At 42.7% G+C, this 14,739-nt stretch overlaps 1 protein-coding gene across 1 annotated transcript; it reads left to right on the forward strand.

Annotated features, from left to right (window-relative positions):
* Nucleotides 1-467: 467 nt before the first annotated feature.
* LOC132223863 (zinc finger protein 18-like) lies at nt 468-3,104 on the forward strand. The gene is given in 3 exon segments (XM_059678900.1): nt 468-1,524; nt 1,527-1,610; nt 1,856-3,104. Coding segments are annotated over 3 exon segments (1,761 nt in total). The 5' UTR covers nt 468-602; the 3' UTR covers nt 2,611-3,104.
* The last annotated feature ends 11,635 nt before the right edge of the window (nt 3,105-14,739 follow it).

The raw sequence follows: 14,739 nt of genomic DNA on the forward strand, positions 1-14,739 counted from the left end.
AACAAATGGAGAGAAAAAAAACCACATAGTCATATCAATTGATGCCGAAAAAGCATTTGACAAAATCCAACACCCATTTTTGATAAAAACTCTCAGCAAGGTGGGAATAGAAGGATCATACCTCAACATAATAAAAGCCATATATGACAAACCCACAGCCAACATCATACTCAATGGGCAAAAAAAGAACACCATTTCCCTTAAGAACAAGAACAAGACAGGGATGCCCACTCTCACCACTCCTGTTCGATATAGTACTGTAAGTATTAGATATTGCAATTAGACAAGAAGAAGAAATAAAAGACATCCAAATTGGAAAAGAAGAAGTAAAACTGTCCTTATTTGCAGATGACATGATATTATACATAAAAAACCCTAAAGACTCCATCAAAAAAACTATTAGGAGCCTAGCTCCGCCCCTCGCTCGCCCCGCCCCGCCCCCGCAGGCACGCGCAGCTGCACGGAAATTCGCCCAGAGTGGGCGCTGCAGGCGGAGGGCAATCGTGAGGCTTAGAAATGACATGAGCAGGGCCTAATGCGGAGCTGGGACATTCCTCAAGTCACCGGTTAAAAGAAAACGCTACTCAAGGTCCTTGTCGGAGATGAGCACTGGGTCTCACTCCCTCTTGTGTTCGTATGCGAGGCTCTGTGAAGACCTGGTTCCCCCTGGAGACAACTTCATCCCAGAAGAACTTCACCTAGAAGGAGTGGCAGGCCAGATGATGCCTGTGGAGCTGGGGCAGGCCCTCGTCCTGCTGCCACCGCTGGCAAAGGCAGAGGACTCCCTGGTCTCTGGACCAGATGCTGCCCCTCGAGGGGAGCCCGCCAGCCCTGAGGCTGCAAACCAGCTTTTCAGGCAGTTTCGTTACCAGGTGATGTCTGAGCCCCAGGAAACCCTGAGACAACTTCGGAAGCTCTGTTTCCAGTGGCTGCAGCCAGAGGTTCACACCAAGGAGCAGATCCTGGAGCTCCTCATGTTGGAGCAGTTCCTGACCATTCTGCCCCGGGAGATTCAGATGTGGGTGCGGAAACAGTGTCCCGGCAGCGGGGAAGAGGCAGTGACCCTGGTGGAAAGCTTGAAGGGAGACCCCCAGAGGCTGTGGCAGTGGATCAGCATCCAGGTTCTAGGACAGGCCATCTTACCCGAGAAGGAGGAGTCTGCAGGCTGCCAAATGGGGGAAGTGGAGTCTCTTCTTGAAGTGACACCTCAGGAGCTGGGACTTGGGAATTCACCCTCTGGGCCAGGGGAGCCACTGAGCCACATGGTGAAGGAGGAGTCTGAAGTGGAACAAGAGCTAGTGGCTGCTTCCCAGCTTCCTGCCCAGCCTGAGGAGAGGCTCATCGGAGATCAGGACTTCGGAACCTCACTTCTCCACACGGCACCTCAGGAGCACTGGAAGCACCTGGATTCCATTCAGAAGGAGCAATACTGGGATCTTATGCTGGAGACCTATGGGAAAATGGTCTCAGGAGGCATTTCCAATTCCAAGCCTGACCTTACTAATTCAACAGAGTGTGGGGAGGAACTGCAGGACTGCACCTGCATGTCAGTGAGAAGATCCCAAGACCCACCTGCAGAGGAGATAGACAGGAGAATGACAAGGAGAACCTAAACTTGGAAAATCAGCCAAAACTGGTTTGGCTCAGTGGATAGAGCGTCGGCCTGCGGACTGAAGGGTCCCGGGTTCAATTCCGGTCAAGGGCATGTACCTGGGTTGCAGGCACATCCCCAGTGGGAGATGTGCAGGAGGCAGCTGATTGGTGTTTCTCTCTCATCGATGTTTCTAACTCTCTATCTCTCTCCCTTCCTCTCTGTAAAAAATCAATAAAATATATTAAAAAAAATAAAATAAAATAAACTTGGAAAATCACAGGGACCAGGAGCCTCCAGATGCCCCCTGTCGCGCCTCAGAAAAGGTGCCTGCTCAGGCTTCCCCGAGTGGCCTCTTCACTGAAGAGGAGCCGAGTCGCTTTGGAGAAGAGAATCTCCCTGAGGCTCAGGAAAGCCTTCCAAGCGAGGGGGTAAGGGAACAGCTCTCTCCTCAAGAAAGGAAATCTGGGAGGCAGCGAGGCCGTCAAGTGCCTAATCCTCATCCAGGGGAACTGTTCGTGCTGTGTCTTGAGGGGAAGAGAGAGGCCTCACCTAAAAGGCAGCTGAGAGCCCCCATGGCCCAGAAACTGCCCACCTGCAGGGAGTGTGGGAAAACCTTCTACAGGAACTCTCAGCTTGTTTTTCACCAAAGAATTCACACCAGAGAGAAATACTTCCAGTGCCTCACCTGCAGAAAAGCCTTCTGGCGGAGTTCAGACTTCATGAAACATCAGCGAATTCACACGGGAGAGAAGCCCTGTAAATGTGACTACTGTGGGAAAGGCTTCAGTGACTTCTCCAGATTGAGCCACCACGAGAAAATTCACACAGGAGAGAAACCCTACAAGTGTCCCATCTGCGAGAAGAGCTTTATTCAAAGATCAAACTTTAATAGGCATCAGAGGGTTCACACAGGAGAGAAACCTTACAAGTGTTCCTACTGCGGGAAAAGTTTCAGTTGGAGTTCCAGCCTTGATAAACATCAAAGGACCCACTTAGGAAAGAAGCCCTTTCAGTAGCCACGCGTACTTAGCCCATTTCTGTGTCCTGGCCTGTTTGAAACACGTAGCTCCCGAGGAGGAATTAGGTCTCTAAGCAGATATCCCTGCTCTCTCTCATGCCTGGATGAGGGAAGAGAGTGTCTGCACATGGGTTTGGACTTGGAGAATGTGTCGGCCTGTGGATTGGATCTCATGCTGGTTGAATTTTTTGCTTCTGCGTTAGGAGACAGAATAGTCTTTGTCTTTTACTGCATCTGTTTTGGGGAAGAGATGGGAACAACCTATCGCTTGGAGGTCCCATATTAGAAGTGCTACCTGGGAGGAGGTTAACTGGATGAGCCGCAGTTGCTGTCATGGGAAGCACCTGAGATCGGCCCTTTAGAGCTTGGGTCCTGGAGCAGGCCATCTGTTACAGAAGGGGGACATAGAGGACCAGGAGCTCAGTGTGTTCTTTGTCATATTGGTGCAAAATTAATGTCCTGTCCCTTTTAAAAATAAACTTAGTAGAATCACTCCTACAAAAAATAAAAACCAAAAACTATTAGACTTGATAAATGAATTCGGCAATGTAGCAGGATATAAAATTAACAACAAGAAATCTATGGCATTTCTATACACCAATAGTGAACTTACAGAAAGAGAGACTAAAAAAACAATCCCATTTACCATCGCACCAAAAAAATTAAGCTACCTAGGAATAAACTTACTAAGGAGGTAAAAGACCTTTACTCAGAAAACTACAGGACGTTAAAAAAGGAGATAGAGGAAGACATAAACAGATGGAAGAACATACCATGTTCATGGATTGGTAGAATCAACATCATTAAAATGTCCATACTACCCAAAGCAATCTATAAATTCAACGCACTTCCCATTAAAATACCAACGGCATATTACACAGTCCTAGGACGAACTCTCCAAGAATTCATATGGAATAAAAAAAGACCCCAAATAGCTGCAGCGATCTTGAGAAAGAAGAACAAAATAGGTGGGATCTCAATACCAGATATCAAGCTGTACTACAAAGCCACTGTTCTCAAAACTGCCTGGTATTGGCACAAAAACAGACATATAGGTCAATGGAATAGAATAGAGAGCCCAGAAATCGGCCCGAACCAATATGCTCAATTAATATTTGACAAAGGAGGCAAGAACATACAATGGAGTCAAGACAGTCTCTTCAATAAATGGTGTTGGGAAAATTTGACGGATACATGCAAGAAAATGAAACTAGACCACCAACTTACACCATACACAAAAATAAACTCAAAATGGATAAAGGACTTAAATGTACGATGGGAAACCATAAAAATACTAGAGGAATCCAAAGGCAACAAAATCTCGGACATATGCCAAATCAATTTCTTCACTGATACAGCTCCTAGGGCACTTGAAACTAAAGAGAAAATAAAAAAATGGGACTACATCAAAATAAAAAGCTTCTGCACAGCAAAAGAAACCATCAACAAAACAACAAGAAAGCCCACTGCGTGGGAAAACATATTTGCCAATGTTATATCTGATAAAGGCCTAATCTCCAAAATTTATAGGGAACTCATACAACTTAATAAAAGGAAGATAAACAATCCAATCAAAAAATGGGCAAAGGACCTAAATAGACACCTTTCAAAAGAGGACATTCAGAAAGCCAAGAGACATATGAAAACTTGCTCAAAGTCACAAATCATCTGAGAGTGCCAATCAAAACAACAGTGAGGTACCATCTCACACCTGTCAGAATGGCTATCATCAACAAATCCACAAACAACAAGTGCTGGAGAGGATGTGGAGAAAAAGGAACACTCGTGCACTGCTGGTGGGAATGCAGACTGGTGCAGCCACTATGGAAGACAGTATGGAGTTTCCTCAAAAAGTTAAAAATGGAACTCCCATTTGATCCTGTGATCTCACTTCTAGGAATATATCCCAAGAAACCAGAAACACCAATCAGAAAGGATATATGCACCCATATGTCCATAGCAGCACAATTCACCATAGCTAAGATCTGGAAACAGCCTAAGTGCCCATCAGCAGATGAGTGGATTAGAAAACTGTGGTACATCTACAGGATGGAATACTATGCTGCTGTAAAAAAGAAGGAACTCTTACCATTTGCAATGGCATGGATGGAACTGGCGAGCATTATGGTAAGTGAAATAAGCCAGTCAATGAAGGAAAAACACCACATGATCTCACTCACTCATGGATAATAAAGACCATTATAAACTGATGAACCAAAATAGATACAGAGGCAGAGCTGCCTTGAACAGACTGTCAAACTACAGCGGGAAAGCTGGGGAGGGTTGAAGGGTGGGAGGGGGCGGGTAAGAGATCAACTGAAGGACCTGTATGCATGCATATAAGCATAAACAATGGACATAAGACACTGGGGGGTAGGGGAGGCTGGGGGATTGTTAAGGGTGGGAAAAGAAGGAGACATATGTAATACTCTTTGTAATACTTTAAGCAATAAAACAATTAAAAAAATAAATTTCTAATACCAAGCTATATATTACTACATGGAAACCTGAAATTATATCTGCTTAAAAATGGCATAAAGTTCAGAAATAATTAATAAGTTATCCAATCTCCTCAATTTCCCATGGGCAAAATAAGGTCCAGAGAATGTGTGTGATTGGTCCAAGGGGAAATTCTAGATTTCAGTCAGAACTAACATCTCTTGGATCTTAGTTTAGGGCTCTCCCCCTAAGAGCACATAGATAATCATTCATTTCTTTGTAAACATTTCTTGAGCTTCATCAGTGTATCACACTCTTCCCTGGGAAATAAGAATAAAGATAAATAATGCATGGTTTTTGTCCTCAAGAAGATCTTGTCTTTGTTCTGTTTTGTGCATGTTTATGTATTCTAGTGACAAGTGATAAGTGACACCAAAATTGCAAATACTTTTTCAAGCAGGGCAGACTAAATACTTGCTGAATAATGCCAAATGGAAGTAAAAGTGTGAGAAAGTGAGGCACTAGGAACAATATGACTTAAAAATAAAAGACACCAACAGAGATATTAACTCATGATTGAATTTGATAGTTAAGGGGAGTTTGTATCACTATCACTGGTGGGAAGAGAGACAGTTTTAATGGATTTTGATGGCATCTTGCCTGAGCCTTAGTATTTAAATTTTGGCTTGAAGATAAATATGAATTATTTGATCAAGGAGACTGAAGGATGGTGCAGTATGCTATTATTTTAAACTAGTGGCCCGATGCACGAAGATTTGTGCAAGAATAGGCCTTCCTTGCCCTGGCTGCTGGCACCGCCTTTACTCTGGCCCAGAACCACCTTTCCGCCTCTCACCTTGTCCCGTCAATTTGCATATTTCCTCCTTATTGGCTGTGGGCGCCGCCATCTTTGTCGTGAAGTTATGGTCAATTTGCATATTCCATCTTTATTAGATAGGCTAGTAGAAAGTGATGGATATAAGACTGTTGAATACCCCCAAATTTGTAAATTTTATATTTGAACTTCAAGTTCAGTTCTTTGATTCCTTACAAAGATCCATCCTCTTCCCCAATAGATCTTTTTTTTTTATCTTTGTTGTTCAGGTTATTACAGTTGTTCCTCTTTTTTCCCCCATAGCTCCCCTCCACCTGGTTCCCATCCCACCCCATGCCCTAACCCCCCCCCCCACTGTCCTCATCCATAGGTGTACGATTTTTGTCCAGTCTCTTCCTGCACCCCTCATACCCCCTCCCCCATGAGAATTGCCAGTCCACTCCCTTTCTATGCCCCTGATTCTATTATATTCACCAGTTTATTCTGTTCATCAGATTTTTTATTCACTTGATTTTTAGATTCACTTGTTGATAGATATGTATTTGTTCATAATTTTTATCTTTACCTTTTTCTTCTTCTTCCTCTTCTTAAAGAATACCCTTCAGGGAAAAACCAAGATGGCAGCATAGGTAAACACCGGAGTTTGCTGCCTCGAACAACCACTTCAAAAATGCAACTAAAAGACGGAACAGACATCATCCAGAACCACAGGAAGACTGGCTGAGTAGAAATTCTACAACTAGAAGGAAAGAGAAAAGCATACCGAGACTCAGAGGAGGTGCAATGCGGAAGTAAAATACTAAGGTGTGGAGGTGCATGCGGAGAGGGCTGGTGGCTTAGGATGCGGTTGTCGTTTTCAATCGGGAGGGAGTCTCAGGCTCTGAGCTCCAGTTCTGAGCGAGTCTCTGGGGACCCAGACTCACAAGTGAGAAGCCGGACTGTCTGGCATCGGTCGGAGCTCAAGGGCAGCTTTCTCTCGGAGGGGCTGGCAGGGCTTTCCAGGATACTGAGAAGCGGAGATGCCATAACTGCTAGCCCTGCCCTGTTGATTCCGTGGGACCCGCCCCGCCCAAGCCCTGCACAGATGCTTTTGCTGGATAGCCTCAGGCAAAGGCTAGATTAGCACCTCCCTAGAGATCCAGGAGCCAGGAAACCCAGTGGTCAGAGTGGGACCATCCAGTTTGCAGCTCCCTGGAACCATAAAGGACACACTCAGGAGGCAGACTCAGTGAGCACCAAAGCCCCACTGAAGCAAGTCTTGTCCCAGAGGGGTGTCTCTAGCACAGAAGTTCTCCCACTGCAGAAACAGCTGATTCTCACAGCCAATTGGCCTGTAGGTCAATTCCTCTCATGATACCAACAACAATCAAGGCTTAACTACAACAAGACTGTGCACAAAGACCACAAGGGGGTGCACCAAGAGTGTCCACCTCAGGTAATTGGGGAGGCTGAACCACTGGGCCCTAGAGGACACTTAGCACAGAAAATCACTTTATCAACAAAGGGAAGCATTAAAAATGTGGAGACAAAGAAAAAGGACACAAATGACAGAAATGGAGGAAAGCAAACTACTGGATATAGAGTTCAAAACCACACTTTTAAGGTTTTTCAAGAATTTTCTAGAAACTGCCGATAAACTTAATGAGATCTACAAGAAATCTAATGAGACCCTCGAGGTTGTGATAAAGGACCAACTAGAAATTAAGCATACACTGACTGAAATAAAGAATATTATACAGACTCCCAACAGCAGACTAGAGGATTGCAAGAATCAAGTCAGTGATTTGAAATACAAAGAAGCAAAAAACACCCAACCAGAAAAACAAAATGAAAAAAGAATCCAAAAAATACAAAGATAGTGTAAGGAGCCTCTGGGACAGCTTCAAGCATACCAACATCTGAATTATAGGGGTGCCAGAAGAAGAGAGAGGACAAGATATTGAAAACCTATTTGAAGAAATAATGACAGAAAACTTCCCCTACCTGGTGAAAGAAATAGAATCAGGGGCATAGAAAGGGAGTGCGCTGGCTATTCTTGGTGGGGAAAGGGGTGAGGGGGATGTGGGAAGAGCCTGGACAAAAATAGTACACCTATGGATGAGGACAGTGGGTGGGGAGTGAGGGAGAAGGGTAGGGTGGGAACTGGGTGAAGGGGAGTTATGGGGGAAAAAAGAGGAACAAATATAATAATCTGAACAATAAAGATTTAACTAATAATTAAAAAAAAGAGAATACCCTTCAGCATTTCATATAATACTGGTTTGGTGATGATGAACTCCTTTAGCTTTTTCTTATCTGTGAAGCTTTTAATCTGACCTTCAATTCTAAATTATGGCTTTGCTGGGTAGATTAATCTTGGTTGTAGGTTCTTGCTATTCATCACTTTGAATATTTCTTGCCACTCCCTTCTGGCCTGCATAGTTTCTGTTGAGGAATCAACTGACAGTCATATGGGCACTCCCTTGTAGGTAACTAACTGTTTTTCTCTTGCTGCTTTTAAGATTCTCTCTTTGTCATTTGCCCTTGGCATTTTAATTATGATGTGTCTTGGTGTGGTCTTCTTTGGATTCCTCTTGTTTGGAGTTCTGTGCACTTCCTGAGCTTGTAAGTCTATTTCTTTTACCAGGTAGGGGAAGTTTTCTGTCATTATTTCTTCAAATAGGTTTTCAATATCTTGTTGTCTCTCTTCTTCTGGCACCGCCATAATTCAGATGTTAATACCCTTGAAGTTGTCTCAGAAGCTCCTTACATTATCTTCATATTTTTGGATTATTTTTTCTTTTTGTTTTTCCGTTTGGGTGTTTTTTGCTTCTTCGTATTTCAAATCTTTGACTTGATTCTTGTGATCCTCTAGTCTGCTGTTGGATCTCTGTATAATATTCTTTATTTCAGTCAGTGGATGCTTAATTTCTGATTGGTCCTTTTTCATATCCTTGAGGGTCTCACTAAATTTCTCAGAGGTTTCTAGAAGATTCTTGAGTAACCTTATAAGTGTGGTTTTGAACTCTATATCCAGTAGTTTGCTTTCTTCCATTTCTTTTGCTTGTGACCTGTTTCTTTGTCTCCGCATTTTGGCTGCTTCCTTGTGTTGATAGAGTGGCTTTGTGTGCTAAGTGTCCTATAGGACCCAGTGGCTCAGCCTCCCTAATTACCTGAGGTGGACACTCTTGGTGCACCCCCTTGTGGTCTGTGTGCCCAGTCTTGTTGTAGTTAAGCCTTAATTGCTGTTGATATCATTGGGAGGAATTGACCTCTAGGCCAATTGGCTGTGAGGACCAGTTGTGTCTACAATGGGAGAACTGCTTTCCTGGAGACACCCTTATGGGGCAGGAGTTGCTTCAGTGGGGCTTTGGTGCTCACTGAGTCTGCCCCTTGAGTGTGTCTCTTATGGATGTGAAGAGTTTTAATCTGGTATGGTCTCACTCTGACCACTGGGTACACTGGCTCTTGGATCTCCAAGGAGGTGCAAGGTCAGCCACTGTCTGGGGCCGCCCAGCAGGAGCTACAGAGAGATCTGCGGATTCCTCCTCTTTGTTTGGGTTTGGAAGTGCCCAGACGAGGCCCAGCTGTGAAGCAAAGCAGGCTGCTGTCAAGCCTTAGGCCTTCTTTTGGAAGCTCTGGGGCTCTCTGACCCAGCTGTAGTTTGTTAGGTTTTTCGTGTGAGAGCAAAGGCCATTCATATTCAAAAGCCACTGCACATAGCTTGGGTTGTGTTGTAAATTGGTTGGGGTGGGGTCTCAGGGAATCACCAGGGTGGAGCAAACAGCAATGGCTGCCAGTAAGCACTGTACCAGAGAAGTCCCTGCATCTCGGCATTCTGCACACCCCCCCGCCACCCCTCCCTGGTGCAGGAACAAGGATCGCTGCAAGCACCTCTGCGAGAAAGCCGCCCCCATGTTCCAGCCCAATGCCAGACAGTCCAGTTTCTCCCCATATGAGTCTGGGTCCCCAGAGTCTCACCTGGAACTGGAGTTCAGAGCAATTGGGAGCTTGTGTCACCCTCCCAATTGAAAAAGACAACAGCGTACCCAGTTGCCAGCCCATTTCCGCACGTGCCTCCTTACCTCTGCACTTGCGCACCTCTGTACCTCCTACCAGCTTCAGTGCGCTTTTCTCTTTCCTTCTAGTTGTAGAATTTCCACTCAGCCAGCCTTCCCGTGGTTCTGGATGTTATCCGTTTTGTCTTTTAGTTGTATTTTTGATGTGGCTGTGAGGCAGCAAGTACAAGTGTGTACCTATGCCACCATCTTGGTTCTGTCTCTCCCCAATAAATCTTTCTTACAAAAATTAAGCTCTGCTCAAAAGGTAGAGACCACTCACTCCTGTGCATCTTTTCTCTAACACCATTTGAACCCCCCTCTCTCCTCTCAGCCTTCTTTCCTGTCTTAGAGGAAGAAGGTTCACTCATCTCCTCTCAAACCTGAGCCTCATTTTCTCCAGTCCATCCCCTCTTGCTTCATTTCACACCCACCTACCTCAGTTATCTTCTTTCTCTAAAATATTAACTTCTTGCCGAACTGGTTTGGCTCAGTGGATAGAGTGTCGGCCTGCGGACTCAGGGGTCCCAGGTTCGATTCCGGTCAAGGGCATGTACCTTTGTTGCGGGCACATCCCCACTGGGGGGCGTGCAGGAGGCAGCTGATCGATCTCTCTCATCAATGTTTCTGGCTCTCTATCCCTCTCCCTTCTTCTCTGTAAAAAATCAATAAAATATATTTTTTTTAAAAAATTAAAATATTAACTTCTCACCATGGCCAGGTGGCTCAGTTGGTTGGAGCATCATCCCATACACCAAAAAGGTTGTGGTTCAGTTCTCCATCAAAGCACATACCTTGGTTCAATACCTGGTTGTGGCATGTGCAGGAGGCAATCAATCAAGGTTTCTCTCTCACATTGATGTTTCTCTCTCTCTCTCTCTCTCTCTCTCTCTCTTTCTTTCTCTCTCAAATCAATAGAAACAGATGCTCAAGTGAGAATTTTTAAAAAAATATAATAAAATCTTTAGCTTCTCCTTTCTACATAATCCTTCCCTCTCTACTTTTAAACCTGTGTAGGTCTCCTTTAGTTTGGAAAAAAAAGGTTGCTTAATCCTGATGGTCCTCCTAGCTATTGTGTTTTTTTTCTGTATTTTGAATCTAATACAGGGTATCCCCAAAAATGTATGCACACTTTAAGAGCTGATAGCTCAATTTTAAAAATGAAATGTATTTTAATAAACACTGTCTTTATAATTATTCAGAGTGTGTGTGTATATTTTGGGGACACCCTATATAACATTTACATAAGCCATAAAGAGTATTAACAGTTATCTTAAACATGTTCAGTAATTATAAACAGTTGGACTATATAGAAAAGCCCAAATAACAAGTGTAACTATTATTATGGCTAATATTGTTAGCAGACAGGTAAAGACAAAACATTTTCTGAGTTCAACATCAGTCTATATGTATACAGGCTTTGTCAATGTCTTGAGATAGCTGTGTACCTCTGATGTCAGAGGCTTCTCATCCTAGAGGAATTTTTGATGCCCCTTGTAGGAGGAGGCAAGAATTGGTGCTCATTCATGGTTAGGTGCCTGATAAGGACCCTTTCAACAAGGTTGGAGAGTGTCTTTATTTGATGTCCTTTCCAAGTTCATCTGATTTGAAGCAGGGCACCAGTGGAGCACAATGGGCTCATGCTGGTACCTAGCACTGCATCTGTGTCCATGGGGTGGTCCTGACTGGACTTCTTCAAAATTCTACCAGCAATGCTAAGTAAATGTCAATATAAGAAATATCCAAATTTGGAGAGAATTTTTATGAGTATATTTGAGCCAAATTGATGACATTGCCAAGAAGGATGATCACAAATGCTCCCTATTAATTTTTGAAAGTAATGCATATGTATAGTTTAAAAGTTAAATAGATTAATAAGACTTAAAAATAAAAAGAGCAAAACCCTACATCTCTCCAAACTTCCAGTCTGTACTACTAAGGCAACCACTTTCAATAATTTGAGTTGTTTCTTCTAGTATTTACTTCCACAATTCTACAGAATGTACTTATACTGATGTTTTGTTTTGTTTTAATCTTTCCATTTTTAGGTAGTTTATTGCCTTCTTATTATGAAAGAGAAAGATTTAGACCTCTTATAAAAACAAACTTTCCAACTTGTTTTCCCTTCATCCTCCAGAAGAACTTTGTTATATCAGTAAGGCAGTTTTCACTGTTATGCTACGTATCTTTTACTTTGGAGCCAAGTAGCATTTTATCATGACTCACTTTCTTGAACAACTTTCAGTTTCTCCTGGAGTTAAAAACTGCCTTGGTTTTTGTTAGTTTGCTGCCTTTTATATATATCAATCATTAATTCTTCATTAATTTTCCATACAATTGTAATACTTTTCTGAATACTATTTTCCATGTGGTCAAACATATAAGGTAATCTATCAGTTAATCTAAATATTTTTTCTTTAGCCACACCCCTCCTGTGTTCTTCCATCTTCCAACTTTCTTTGGGCCTGGTTGCTCTCTAGGTATGCCACACAACTATTTATTTTGAACTTTCTTTCATTATCATCTGGGGAATTCCCTTTACCTCTCTTTTGTGTTTGTCCCCTGTTTTATGGGTCTCATATCTTCCTCTTTCTTAGTTTATTCTCTTATATGATACAATGCATATTCCAGTGACTTCCTAAGAAGGTGGGTTTGAATTTTATATCATTTACTAATCTTTAACATGGTTTCATTGTGCCTGTAGGCAGATCCACTTACCATTTACTGGAATAATTTTACCTCCACATTTTTGCCATTTCTCTTGGTTAGAATGCTCTCCAACTTCCTGTGTGCATGTACAAATGCTATTTATATTTTTGAACTAATTTTTATGAAAACAATACATGTACATAGTTTAAAAGTTATTTATAATTTGTAAAAGAGAAAAAAATTGAAGTCCCTTATCACATTCTTTTCCATTCTCAACTTATGCTCCTAGAGGTTAGTACTTTCCATTGTTTTAGCTGTTTCTTCTGGTATTTACCTCCTCTTTTCTCAATAATATAACTGTACTGATATATTTTCACTTAATGACTTCTTATTATGGAGAATAAAGATTTACTCTTCTTATGCCACAACATTTCTAACTTCTTCTCTGTCTATCCTACCAATATAGTTTGAGAGAATGTGGAATTCTGAATTAGAAATCATTTTCTCAGAATCTTGAAGGCCAAACTACTAGTACTATATCTCAGTGAACTCGTTGTGGTTCCTGGTGATTGCCTCTTCACTCTCACTGTGATAAAATATGCCATCCTTTTTTCCTGTTTGTTAATCCTCACCCGAAGATATCTTCCCATTGATTTTTAGAGAGAGAGGAAAGGAGAGGGAGAGACTAAGAGAGAGAGAGAAACATCAATGTGAGAGAGACACATCCATTGGTTGCCTCCCGCAGGTGCCCTGACTGGGGGGCGAGCCTGCAAACAAAGTATGCACCCTTGACCAGAATCAAACCCTGGAACCCTTCAGTCTGCTGCCCGACACTCTATCCACTGAACAAACTGGCTAGAGCAATATGCTATCCTTTTAATTGTCTTCTCTAGAACCTTGTTTACCTTTGATATCATGATTACTAGAATACATCAACTTTCCCTTTTTGCAAAGCAAAACAATATTAGATCATTCACAATCCCCTTGGACCTCTGCTGTTCTTCATGATTACTAACCTCATTTGTCAGTACCCTAAATGTCATTAATATGAGCTATTTGGAGCACTATAGCAAGGAGCTCTGATCGCATCTGACAAAGTGACATTTAAGCTAAGATCTGAAAAAGGAATATCAAAGGCCATGTGAAAGCTTTCCATGGTTAACATGTGCAAAAGCTGTCAGGGGAAATGGATCTTTTGGAACTTATGGGAAGAAAGGTGTCCAGTGGGGTGGAGCTTGGTGAATGAGGGGGAGAATAGGCCCATTGAGATTAGAGAGGAAGGCCTGGGTCAGAGAATTCATAGCCATGTAGATGATGGAAAAGTAAGATTTGGGACTTATCCTAACGCAATGAGAAGCTACTAAAAAATCATAGATAGGGGAGTGATTTGATCTGATTTGTCTTCCAAAGATTTTAGTGGATGCAGTGTAAAAAAATGAATTGAAGGGGGCCTATAGGGAGATATGGGTAAAATTGGTCTTAAATAAGCATTAAGGCCAGTCTTGAAAGAGAGAGAAAAAATGTCAAATGGGCAAAAGACAGTCTTATGAGGTATGTTTGAAAGCTCAGCAGACAGTTGAATTTCTTCAACTTGCTGATGGCACTAATTTAGATGCTGATATAACAGCTTCAACTTTTTTTCTTTTCTTTTTTTAGTATTAGATGGAGGAAGTGACACCTTCTTACCAGTCCCTTCCTGCTGGATCCCTGAATTGCTGACCAACTGACTGAACCCAGAAGCAGTGTGCTCTCCTCCTTTGAAACTGTAGACTGCATCCTATGACCTAGAGGTGGTTCTGCCCATTTGCCATGGTGAGATTTCTGAGGGGTTGAGGTAGAAGGTGGGAAAGAACAAGGAGGTCAATAGATAAGAAGGGTTTATAAGGAGCATGTGCAGAAATGGAGCAGCAGAATTAAAATAGTCAAGGGAGAACACTTACCCTTCCCTTTATCCTACAGTAAGTATTATACCTAGTCAAGATGTGAAAAGGACAAAAGACTGCTTCCTCACAATTCCTGCTTGCAGGATACTGGGACTTTTGCTGCAGTCAGCTGCTACACCATAAGGGTTGGTGTTATATATTCCAAGGCTTCTGACAGTTTAGGCTGGAGGAAGTTAGTGTTTGCAGTTGTGTTTATGGAGTTGGCCAAATGAAAATCCAGGCTG

Source organism: Myotis daubentonii, chromosome X, assembly GCF_963259705.1.
Source record: "Myotis daubentonii chromosome X, mMyoDau2.1, whole genome shotgun sequence".
NCBI lineage: Eukaryota > Metazoa > Chordata > Mammalia > Chiroptera > Vespertilionidae > Myotis > Myotis daubentonii.